Source organism: Scatophagus argus, chromosome 11 (assembly GCF_020382885.2).
Source record: "Scatophagus argus isolate fScaArg1 chromosome 11, fScaArg1.pri, whole genome shotgun sequence".
Lineage (NCBI taxonomy): Eukaryota > Metazoa > Chordata > Actinopteri > Scatophagidae > Scatophagus > Scatophagus argus.
The window spans coordinates 17,076,894-17,090,177 of record NC_058503.1 but is presented as its reverse complement, the minus strand read 5'-3'; the positions used below and the strand labels follow the sequence as shown (position 1 = coordinate 17,090,177).

Genomic DNA, 13,284 nt, shown 5'->3' with positions numbered 1-13,284 from the left:
AATACAAGGTCAGCCTCAAAACTCAATGCTCCTTCCATGCAGCATTTAGCAAAGAATCAAAGAACAATGTATGCTCACCCGTGGCTCTCTGTGTTGCTAATTTACTGAAATCTTTGCACTTGGCTCAGTTTGCAGCAGTGGAACAGGAGAACCTTCTGTCAGCAGGTGAGACTGTATTCCTAAAAGTAAGTCATTTGGTAGAATTTTTTTTCAATTACAAGTGGAGATCTTATCAAAAATTACTGTCCAGGTCGGACCTGGCGCTATAGACGGCACTGTATTCAAACTTGTCTGTGAACTTGTTTCGTCACATAAAAGTAAAGAAATTCAAAGAGCGTTGCAAAAAAAGAAAGCGCAAAATGTCCATTAAATCTCTAAATTAATTTCAGAGCGATGCATTAAGGATAGTACTCTGCTCACGTGAGGCTTTATCAAGCAATAATTAGAAGAGATGCCTTTTATGTATTTCAATATTAGTCTTACATGAAGCTGCAGGAGCCATTCAGTAATGAGATGACCTTTTTATATTTGATTCCCATCATTTACACAATGACACTTCTGGAGGGTTATTTCTAGTAGCCACAGGAGCTCTTTATAATTACTTCTGTCCCCAGTTACAAAGTAGTCACGGCTGTGTGTCTTTCCCTATTCCTCATTCATGCTCCTAATGGAAAAATTCAACTGTGGGAGATTTGACCAGAATAGGAACCTTTTTGTATAACGGTGATGTGAAAGCGCTGTGCTGCATGAAAGGGACCTCTGGAGGGGAGAGCTGCTCTCAAAGCTAACTCCTATGTGAGGATATTCTCATTGGATTAAGGATCTGACTGCAAGGAATCCCTGCCTCGTGGCTCTCATGAGACCAGCAGCCAGCTTTTATGACAACCTCAATCAGTTCACTGCCAGTCAGAATGAAGGACACAAGTTCAAAATGAGATCTCAATTGCATAATCAATGTAAAAGGCCTTTGAAGAGACGTGTCAAATTTTGTCAAGGTCGCTTTGATAGCTTGCATGTGTAGTTTACCATTACAAATACGGTGCTTTCAGTTCTGATCAAATTGAAATCGGCCAAAGCAGAGCATCCATTTGCCATTCACTTTATTGTTAATATTTTCTGTCAACGGTATGCCCAAGGCACTATTTAAGAAATGGAGAGTAGATGTGGGATTTGGGTTTTTAAAAAATGCGTGAGATATAGAATATCTAATTGGAGCAACATCTCCCTGCCTCAGATCAATAGTCGACTTTGAATTCTATTCACCTTGATCCTAATCAGGCAGACGTGGTGAACTAGATTTTGTCTGCTCAAGGGAGATATGCGTGGAAGCAAATAGCAAACCACATTTCTTTATTTCAAATTTTAATGAGACAACATTTGTGCACATTTGCAGGAATTTGCTGAATTGTAATGCCACGCTGCATAATTGATACTGTATGGATAGAATAAGGGAAAGATCTTGAAAGCTTTACAGTGTTTACAAAAAGGGGGAAAACACTTAACTCAAGTGTGTGTCACAACAAAGGGATGTGGAAGAAAGAGGTGGCATGAAAGCATTCTATGAACCACCTCAGAAGTCCTGTGTTCAAATTAAAGTTGTTCGTTTTGTGATAATTTGGTTGAAAACGCAGTTGAGAAACTGAACAGTTGACTAACTAACGCTAAAAATACTGGAGTATTTACTATTTCCCATTTTCTAATAACTTTTATGCTTGATCATTCATGATCTCAGAACCTTTAAAATAATAATATTCTCACTCCTCAAGTTAGAGGGAGGCGACTTAATGAGAGGGAATTGTGCGATGCTGATGTGTGGCTGCAATCCTAGAAACATGCTGCGGTTGCATCTGCCCTTTCCATTAAAGCACTCAGAAAATGGAAGTTTGAATTTTGTTTTAAATTAATTGCTTGTCAAATGACTGTACCACAATGCCGTGACATCCCTGTTTGGCATGCCCACTGAGGTTTTGGACCAGCTGTGCAACAACAACAGTTTTCTGTCCTGTGTGAATCATTGGTTAGTTACTTTTAAATCTCTCCATATGGCAGAAGAAACCTGACTTTGACAGGGTTTCCACATCTGTTGTCAAACTGCTGACAGCACAACACCAGAGCCCACAGGACAAATCACCTGGCAGCAGTTATTGTTGCGATCGCACTGAATTAAACCAGTGAGCTTGTATTTTCCAAAAAGTTAACACGCATGGTATCCTCAACATATTTTGTATCCCTTCATCAGAGTGGACTGCAGTTATTTGATAAACAGATAAAATCAGATGGACTGAATCAAACTGAACGACTAGATAAAAGCCTCAGTATCAGCAAAAAGGTTTAAGCTATCCCAGTTGGATATGAGAAATGACTGAAGGCTCAGGGAGATTTATGATGCTTAGTCCACAAGCCACAACACTTTAGAATAAAATGTGTTACAGCCTCAGCTGGGATGCTATATAATGTAAATGAACCTATATAACATGTTCCCCTCCTCTCCCCTCATCAGATCAACATATAATTCATTATTTTACGTCACTAACTGTGTGTCCAGTTCTCCTCGTAGTTTTGTCTCTCCCTCCCTCCCTCCCTCCCTCTTTCTCTCTGTATCTTTCTGCAGGTCTCTCTCCATCCAAGTCTACATGTTGAACTGCATCCGGCCCTCTGACAAACCCGGTGTCGACTTTCAACATCTGCCCATGTCGTTCTTCTATGTAGTGATATTATAACTAACTTAAGCAACATATCAGCTAAAAAACAAGTACATACAAAACACAGTCTTCAGAATTTCAATTATAACAACCTGTCATGTTTGTCCTTTGTAATGTATGATGTTTATTGCATGTATATTTCTCTCTCTCTCTTTCATCCTCTCTGTCCTGTCTACCTCTTCTTCTTCTCCTTCACCCGGCCAACTATCAGCAGGATGGGTCTCCCTTGTGAGTCGGGTCTTGCTCAAGGTTTCTTCCTGTTAAAAAGGAGTTTTTCCTTGCCACTGTCTGCTTGCTTGGGGATTCAGGCTCTGGGTCTCTTTAAGCATCTAGAGACAATTTTGATTGTATAAGGTGCTATAGAAATAAAATTGAATTGAATTGAATGAAAACAAAACAGTAAAATTATTATTTTACTTCATTAACATAATAAATAAGTTAGTTGAGTAACATGCTCTTGATCAGTTAAACAAGCCAACTGTGAGAGTGCTTCTCCGGTAAGCATCTTCTACAGGCAGATGAGACGTCCCATCACTGGCGATGGAGCAGATGTTAGGGGCCCGATGACGTCTATTCATTAGTCTTGCTTATGTTGTGCTCAGAGCTGCAGATGTTGCAAGTTTTCAGATTGTTTTTTTTATTGCTGTCAAAATACTTGCAAACATTGTACACATAACCTTACTAATAGTATTCTTATTAAGCTACAAGTTGCACTAATTGCACGACTCACACTTACACAACAGTTTACTGTCTTCTTTGTTGCTGGGTAAACTGAAAGAAAAATTACACGTCTCCCTTTCAGTCCAGTGTTGGATAGCTGACTCCTTGCATGGATGAAGTTAAAGGTGAACTGAAATCCACACTGGTTTAGCTTTTCATTTTGTAAATTGTATTTCCATTACAAGGAATTTGTGGTACAGATTCTGACTTTAGTTAGTCGAAGTACTTGACTGGCTTAGGGGGATGCAGTGGCACTCAGATGCCTCATTCAGTCAGCTGAGCAGGAGAGCAGTTTCAGGTGCTTCAAGCACTAAATTATCTTGAGAAAGATGATGCAGAATGAGGCACTAAAAATGAAAATACAGTTTAGACTCGGATGTGTAAATAAAGCACATATGCTGGACTAAATCTATGGACCAAATAACTGTTTTTTTAGCAGCCAAAACAAAACACGAACAGGTCAGTGACAACAGGTGGTGGACTGTGGTGATAATTTGAAATGACTGTTTGGGGCCACAGAAAGTTTGCATACATTACTGTTCAGTAAAAACTTTATTTTGGCATTTCAGTGTGTGACTACAGTTTTCTGTTCGAGTTTCCAAGGATTTGGAAAGGATGTTTTTGAGGTGTGAAAATTCCTTCTTGGTGTCCAAGGAAGGCTAAAATAGTAATGTTTGAAAGTTAAGCTGGCTTATACTGTGCACTTGTCCAGACACTTCCATGACAAGGCTCAGTAGGAAGTGCGAGCACAGAAGTGACATGAAAGGAAAGAAAATGACTCAATGCTATATCAAGATCCTTTCAGTCCATATCAGACTAAAACAGATATGTAGTTAAACCATAGGTAAGCATGTAAGCAGTTAGGAGAAAACATGAACTAATATTAAAGCTTGGATATACCAGACTCAGTTTAAATTTATCTCAAAACAGGTAATCAGTTATAGTGTCTATACCTGCAGCGCTGGTCAAATGAGACCTAAGTTCATGATTTATTGTTTGTGTCTTTCTCTGTTCGCTTCAAAGTCTCAAGTTTCAAATGAACACACCTTCTGGCCAGTTCCGTAATTACTATGCATAGCTGTGCTCCCAAGAGGAAGAAAGATGTAGGATCTGCAGAGCCCATGTTTTTCCCTCCAGCGCCACCATCAGGACAAGCTTTGACTTCTTTTATAAAACAATTCTATTACCTACAAGGTATAATATTGACTGTGACAGCACCAGCTGTCGAGTTGGTGCGCCTTTGCTGGTAACTAGATATTGTCCACTTGCAACAGCTTATCCAGTAATGCTAAGTTGCTAAAAATGCATTTGCCTAATGTATTTTTTTTGTTTTTGTCACCATAAAGTGAAACAGCACTCTGTAAATTATTCAGTGCCATTTGGTTTAATGTGAAATCGTGGTAGACTCCATCACAGCACTCTGCCTCCTTTGAGCTTATTTTCCAGAAACAACAGAAGCTCACTGCAGCACTGATGTTTGATTTGAGCTTTGATGGTGCAACAGTGTGGTGAAATTGCAAATAAATACACTGAGACCCTGAAATGAAATGTAAATGTTGCCTGACTGTATCACTGCACACGATTGGTTTATTTTTTCATACAGTCGCAAGGCCCCAGGAAAGTCCAGGTTCTGGAGCCTCAGCCTCGTAAGCTCTTTGAATAATGCACCAAGAGCAGTGATCCCTCTTATTAAGGAAAAATCTTTATCTCAGTTGTTTGAAAATCATTGTCTGTCAGCTGATTTTTACAGCGCAAAATTCCTGATGATGATGAACAGTAGACAGCTTAATTATTCAGTCCTCCAGAGAACTTTGGCAGGATTTATCAAAACTATGATTATATAATTTGATTTTTATAGCCATAAAATGAATATGAATGAGTCAAGCATGTAAATGAGGAAATACAGTCACTACATTCTTTTAAACATAGTGCTTACTGCAGACTTAATACTGTACACAGTCTCCAATGTGTTGTTATATCACATTTTCTCCTCAGACATAAAGATACCTCACTTTTCCAAACTAGTTGGATTCCCCAGTCAGAAAAAGTAAATGAAAGGGGTTTTTTTTCAAAAGAAAGAAGCTTTGATACAACAATATAACCCCGCCTGGGATGAGTTCTTGTATCTAAGAATAAAGCACATCTTTTCCTATTTTTTTAAAACTAGGCTGTAAAACACAAATAACTTCTGAAAGGTGAATCCAAGCATTTTAAGGACCCTTTACAGAGAAAATTTGCACTCATCTCAAAGATGACAAATGAAAACCTGGGAGAGTAGATCTCACTTCTTCAGCAGACTAAAGCTGACACTGGATGAGCACGGTGTCTTTCTGTCGTGCTTAAATGCAGATGCTTATGGAAATCAAAATAAATCCAATTTAAACGCTCTGTTTTGGAGGATATCAGCATCCTGAAGCCAACAGGGCTGTATATGATCTCTTGAATTTCGAAAACAAAACTGAAGAGGCAAAAGCTACAGTATGGCAGCTATGCAAACACTGGAACTTGTCTGTATTCTAAAATCAATTTTCTCAACACATAAACTAATTATATGCAATCTACAGCAGTGAAACAACCAAACCCTAATGTGATGAAGTACAACACTCACAAATCACAAATCAACATTCGACAGCAGCAATGTGTTGTAAAGGTATTTGCGGCAGGAAACATCCAGTCCTTATAATATTTCCCCTTGTTTTTTCCTCGCACAGAATTTGATAAGAGATAAATGATTGCTACCATCTGTAGTTTAGCATAAAGCCTTAAAAGCTCAGATGAGAGGTTTTTAACTTCCATTGCCATCTTGTAGTCTATTCTGATGCCTTTCAGTGTGCTCTGAGTTAATGGTAAGTGTGTACCTCCCTGTTAAAAAGGGCAAGTAAGGCTGTTAAAAAGGTATTGTCTTTGAACAGTCACTTTAAAGAGTTAAATAACAGTCCCATTAGTCGCAGTGTTTCAGTGCTCTATTCTGCTTCAAGACACTGATGAAGGTCAGGCTTAAATGGCTCCAGCTCTCTGTTTGAGCCAGAGACTCCCAGCTTAGCCACAGCTCTGGGAACTGGCTCAGACAAAAGATTTAAACCACAATGCTGCTGGCCTAGATAGACCCACCAAACACACAATAGGGTGGCTGTGCATAATTTAGAGCACATCTTTCCTGCATTGACAAGTCCAAAATTAAAAGGGAGCTTGTCAGCCCCTATTCAAATATATTACGGCCATGGCAGACATGGGGAAGTTAAATCAATATTTGCCAAAATGAATGTGCTTGTGACATAAAGCCAAGAGGTGCTGCAGAAACAGTGAGTGTGAGACAGATGTGTGGCCCCGAGGAATGTTTGCTCGTTTTAAGCTAAACTACACCAAATATGTCTCATAACGTGACTCAACACGTTTTATTGTACAACTGCTTGTCCTTCAACTGTTGTTAGATCTCACTTCAAAGCACTGTCATAGCGACTGATGCAGTTCCTCTGTTTTCCCAGAAGTCAAACAGACACATTCAGAGGTGAGGTATGGTACATTTGAGATTTCCTTTTTTTCATTGCCAGTTAAGCAACAACTCATCAGCATATCTTAGTTTTGCAAGTATGTCAAATCCTCACACTCGGTGTTGCGGTTACATCCCCTTTGAACACACGCTCTTTCAAGTGAAATTAATCAATCTTTTTATCACTTGGGCAGTGTCATTACCCAACCACAGAGTGAGAAATGAAAGTGCTAATCGCACAGCAAGTGGGGGTTTTATGTGGGGAGGCCAAATTTTCCTCCTCAATCTGCTTTGGAAATGCATTTTCAATTGAATTTGTTAAGCGAGTGAAGAATGAATCTTGAGATTCCCTCCTGTTCCTTTTATGAGGGGCTGAGGTATGACATGAGCTTTCAGCACACTTTTCAAAAGGTGATTTGCTTACAAAAATGATAAATTGCACAGATGCATATAAAAGGATTTGTAGTAAATATAAAATCTATACATTTGGACTCGACATTCACAGAACACTACATGTATTGTATATAGTGTGCTGTTCATTGAAAATGTTTCTACCAGACATAACTGGGGCCATAAATCCTCAGCGGAATATACCAGGATATGATTATTTAGTCTGTGCCAGTGTCTCATTAACCATGTCATGTTACCTCTGCATACACATCATTATGTCTTTGCTTGTCACCATGGGCCAGGGATGGATAACCTGTCAGAAAGAAGGTATTATTATGCTAAATGCCCCTAATGGCCCCCTGGTTTTATATGTCCAATAGCAGCCCGAGGTTAATGCTCCCACCAATGTATGTCAGAAAGAGGAGGATTACTTTCCCCATGGAATGGCTTGTGCTGAACATGAATGTAGTTGTACAATATTTTTCTCCTATAATGAGAAATGGAAATTACTCTTGTGTGAGCATACAGCCAGTATACCGGAGAGTGTGTCGAGGGGGATAATACATGCAGCACATCCAACTGTATGAACCGTTGCAGGTTCAAAGATGTTGAGTTGTTGAATCTTCACAGTTGCATGGTGAGAAAAAATAAGTATGTTTCATAGAATTCCAGTGAAGCAACCCCAGCAAATAAAGAGCAACAAAGTGTAGTTGTATATCTGAATGTGTGAAAGCCTTAAAATTGACCAAGAAAAGCAATTTGACCGGCGTGATTCAATCTGAAATGTCAAAAATGGGCACTGATTAACACATGTATACAGAGAGGAATAAACCTTTTTACCTGCTTTCCATGAGAAGTGATGGTCCTTTGGAAACACGAGGTCTGACTGGACTGAAAAGGAGAAGAGAGACAAGAAGAGAAAGAGGTTGAGGCTGTTCCCTGCTCGCCGTGTCCAGGCAATGACCCCAAAGTCATCTTTTAGAGTCATAGTCCAGCCCATTTCTTCCTCTCTTACTCCTGTGGGAAGAACATGAAATCCATCAGCATCTCAGTCACAAAAACAGCCAGAGACGTGGGCTGGAAGAACCACAGGAAGAGATTTTGTGTAGATCTTTACAAACAGGGAAAGTGAAGAGGTCCTCAGACACTCCGAGGCTGCTGTGTAGGAAATGTAGAAATGAAGCCCCCAGCCCAGAAACCTGGCATCCAGCGTCACCTTCCAAAGCACATAACACTCTCTCACATGTGAATCATAGTGGTTCATTTTGTTAAATCCGGCATATGAGTGTGAGACCATGCTCGCCTCTCCTCCCACATATACCAAAAATAATTAATCAGAGAGGCTTGGGCATCTCACCCTCCCAAGTCAGAAGTGGAAACATGCACTGAAGGTAGGGGAGACTTTAAGCTTGAAGTAATACAGGGTATTAGTACCTTTTTATTGCAGCTCATTTATTCCTATCTCCTGCCTCTGTGATTCATGTCCTAGGAGTGTTAGGGATTAGTCCTGGATTCACTAGGCCTCTAATTGTGTTTCACCAACAGCAAAATTAATGAATATGGAATTGAATCTTGAAACACCTGATGCTTTGAGAGACTGGCGTTATGGTGTTCATAACTACGGTGATTCATTTTCCAAAAACAAGTCTTGCTGCACTGTAGCACTTGGGTATTGTGAGATTTGTTATTATTGGCTTATCACCCCACAGAGCATTCCCTGCAGTTTTTTGTTCATGTCATTCTGCAATTGCTGAAACCAAAAACACTTCTTGATTCACAGGGAAAAAAAAAATCTAATCTCAACACATAATTTGGCATAAAATTAAATTCCCTGAATTTTGCAACATAGAGAGTTGTTCCATGTATAAGAGAGGGGAAAAAAAAACAGCTGAAGAACTGAAAAGTTAACACGTCCATGCAAAACGCAAACTGAGAAAAGCTCTTATATTCACACAGTTGTATTAGTGATACACATGGGTCAAGTGGTGAATTTACATTATTGTGAGATCTTAAGCCAAGATGCATCTGTCTTGAGATGCTATTTTTTTTAAGGAAAAGCACCATTTGCCTGAACTTGATCATAAATCATCTAATTTATCTTTTACAGATCACCACAAGAGCGTAGTTTTAGATTTGATGTTAACTAAATGAGATGAGAGTATCTAATGGTAGATTAACTACTGAGAGGCAGAAGCCATTTGAGATTTAGGATTATTTGCACATGGTGTGTCTCTAAAAACGATGGTTGCTAGATTATTTTTGCTTGACTTCATTCAAGGAAATTAGATTTTTACTTTGCCACTCTAGCTGTGTTTTCAGGGGGCAGAATTTGTTTAATGAGAAAGAATTACAGGCTGGAAATGTTCACAAGTGGGCTGCCAGATGCCCAGTTTTTGATCGACTGTCCAATTTTCCTCTGGGTTTGATGTTTTACTCTTTAGTCGTCTAAAGTGTTGTGGTCTCTTTATGTCAGAGGCTTTTAAAGTCACTGCAAACACAAATTTGGTATTTCAAAATATGACTCTTATTTGTGTCTGTTCTCACTACTGATCTTTGACACATAATGTCCAGGCACACCATTTGATATCTGTTAACCCAAAGAGCATTTATAGAGTAGACTGTTTTTTTCCTCTGCTTTTAATAAATTGACTTTTATTAGAAAGTGCATATTGTTTTTTTCTCTATTAAGACAGAGAATTTATTCTATTTGAATGAGCGAGCAGAGTAGTCTGGCACTTAAACAGCCATATGCCAATTAGACACCTCTGCTTGCTGATTACTAGCCAAGCTCTGGGGCTGCACTGCTCTGGAAGCCATACCTGACTGCACCCAGATTACATCCTCCCTCCAGCTAGCCTAATTTGACTATTCATGGGACAAGCAGCACTCTCCATCGGCTGACAGAACATGTCACAATTGATTGAAAAACATGTTCTTGAACAAAAAGAAGCAGTGAAAACAAGCATGACCCTAAGGGATCCCTTGTTTTTTTGCAGACATTTCAGATTACCATGGCGTTGGATATGGTTTGCAAAATCAGACGACTGCTTGTTTTTTTCTTCAACTTTGTCACTTCGGAGAGCTAGTGGCAAGACAGTCTTCATGCAGCAGAGACTGTGCCTGTCAGTAGAAAAGAAATAAAGGCTACCCTGAAAACCTTAAAAAAAAAAAAGAAAAGCTCCTAGAGCTGTTAAATATCTGGGTCACATCATGCCAGGCACTCAGTGGCTACTGAAAACCTGGCAAACAGCAGCGTGGCTCAGATGTTGCTGTGCATCCTATTAGATACTCCACGATCTGATGGAATGCAATCTGCTTCTCTGTCTCCTGTGGTCCTTGTTTGGGACTCACTCACTGGATTCAGAGGGTAAAGACCCTGCAGCTTCCATAAGGGAAAGATGAGCAACACTCCACAGCCTTCTCTTTCACAGGTGGTCACAATAATTAATGTTTGATTGGATCTTTCCAAATGAATGGCAAAAGCTGATCTGCTATGCCAAGGCTCTGAACAATCACTGTGTGATCCTCCAGCCTCTCTTTAAATAAGCCAAACAGCCAATTCTCTCTGGAGTGGAAACAAAGGCGTTTGATCCCAGTATGTTAACCAGAGATGCCATCCTCTTATTTTGATTTCACCACAATTATGCAGCCAGCCATCTCACTCTGTCCTCACATTCTCTGTTTAAATTACTGCCCATATCCCTGTGCTCTTCTTCATGTACTCCATCCAGTATATTTAGGTTGACACAGGTGCATGTATTTTCTCCATGTTGTGGTGAACGCAATTTTTTTTAATTGGACTTGGCAGTATAATAAAGAAAAATCCATCCTCACCCAAACAAGCACATTTTTGCAGATGCTTTCATTGGCAGGAATGACCGTGACTGCACTGAAACAATTGCAAATGCATTGCAAGTCACGGTTTAAGTATTCCTTTGATCACAGGCTTGTGGGTGCGGCTGCCTTTATCTATCGCTGTAAGGACTGATATTTGACAATATCGTCGCTGTCAACCTTCAATTTATTCGTGAATTCTTTTGACACAGTTTGCAGTTCTATTAAGTACTGTAACAAAAACAGTTTCCCAGTTTTATTGGCTGAACAGATGATGACAGTCTGTAAAATACTAGGTAAATACTAGGTTTCAAAAAGGTTGAGCCTCTTCTGACTTTTCATCATGACTGTACAAAAATAAGGCACTGCTCAAATGTGTATTAGACAAATGTGCACCCCACAGTGTATTTCCAATGGCTACGATCACAGCCAGCAAAAGCTAAGTGGGCTACCTTGTAAGTAACAAAAACAAAAAGTATTGTAAGGATGGTGTAGAATGTGGTGGATGGTTGTATACCAAGTTTTCCTGTCATGCAGGAGCCTGGAGTTCTTGTCCCATCATAGACCTGCAATTAACAGTTGCCTTTTGCCAACTGCTTAACCCTAACCATATCTATATAGGTAGTCTTTCCCTTTACCATATAGATGCGAAACAAAGATTAAAACAATAAAACACTGTAATTTAAAGTCATTAAAGTTATTATCTCAACAGCCCTTCCAACAACAACACAAAAGACAGCCAACTGACTGTAATGTTAATACAACAGCCACAGAACTCATTTCACATTAATGGTAGTGCAACAGGTCAATCTGCTAAATCAGTTTCTGAACAAGAGATACTGGCGGCAGAGGATCCTGTTTTGCCAATGACATGCTAGAAATGGCAGCGTGTGATTCCATGGATACATACAGCTTATGTCAATGAATAAGATTTGGGAAAAAGACAGCAGGATCCTTTCACACAATTTTCGTCTTCAAAGGTGACTTTTTCTTTAGCTTTAGTTTTGTTTCTGTCATGAAAAATAGGTTGTCAGCTAATATAGTATATTTCAAAGTTTCCATTGACAAAATGAAGGCTGGTCAGGACAGAAACGACAAAGAAATGTACAGTTGCTGCCGGGTCCAAGAATAAAAGACAGAAAGTATTAAATTCCCTCATGATCAACTCCCAGACTGCTTGCACATTTAAATACACTGCATCTGCACAGCATGGCTTGCAAGATATAACGTACCTGAGCAAGATGACTTCCAGTCATCCCTTTGGACAATCCGTTTGGTACAGTGGCAGATGATTTTACTAGTTCTTCCACAGAGGACAAGAATCGGGCAGAGGAGGCCTCCAACGACGTTAAGTTTGACAAGGACGGTAAATCAGCTGTACCAGCACTCCTGCCTGAAGCATCATGCAGTGACTTAATCCTGTGTGAATCAGTGTGTAGAGGGCTGGGACTGTGTCACACCTCCAGCAACACTGAGTCGTATTAACTCCCTGGTGCAGGCTCTGTCAAGTACCCAACAGCCGATGTTCCTACTGGGGTTGACACAAGAGTCAGCCTGGGCTACAGGGTCTGAAGTGAAGGAAGACAAAAAGAGGAAAGAAAAAAAGGCACATTGATATAAAACATCTGATAGTACAGCAGTAAAATCCGACATTTCACACACTGACATTGTCAAAATTATATTTCTTTCAAATGATGCATTGCTGATACTTATTTTGGATGACAGAGGTGTGCAAAAGCTATAAACACCAATAAGGAATGAAGAAGAGCGTGTCGATGCAGGAGGAACTTCATACAGATGCAACAGCCTTTCACTTTCTTATTGGTGGTCCAGAGATGCGACTTTGCTGTATTATATAATACATTCTTTTGTCCCGTCTTATTCATTCTGCCATGCATCTTAACAAATGATTCTCAGAAACAGTTTATGCATATACAAAATGATTCTTGAACTTTCTTCATTTAGTCTTGCTGCAGTTACAGAAAGGAAGGGCAACCTCGCTCATGCATCATATTAGTGCAGGGTTGGTTGTTTGTGAGTTTTACAAAAATACTGCAAGTCTTGTGGTGGTGATTTGTCTTCGCCTGTGTAACATTCTCACGGTGGTATCAAAGGCAAGAGTGCAGTCCCAGGCTTTGCTTTTTGCTC

At 39.7% G+C, this 13,284-nt stretch overlaps 1 protein-coding gene across 1 annotated transcript in view; it reads right to left on the bottom strand.

The window, feature by feature from the left end:
* Positions 1-12,701, bottom strand: part of thsd7ba (thrombospondin, type I, domain containing 7Ba) — a 120,085-nt gene extending 107,384 nt beyond the window's left edge. Inside the window, exons 1-2 of the mRNA XM_046404676.1 lie at positions 12,369-12,701; positions 8,143-8,319 (exon numbers count right to left, since the gene is read on the bottom strand). Of these exons, the coding sequence (XP_046260632.1) occupies positions 8,143-8,302 (160 nt within the window). The 5' untranslated portion in view covers positions 8,303-8,319; positions 12,369-12,701. The remainder of the gene's footprint in view (positions 1-8,142; positions 8,320-12,368) is intronic.
* Positions 12,702-13,284: the final 583 nt, after the last annotated feature.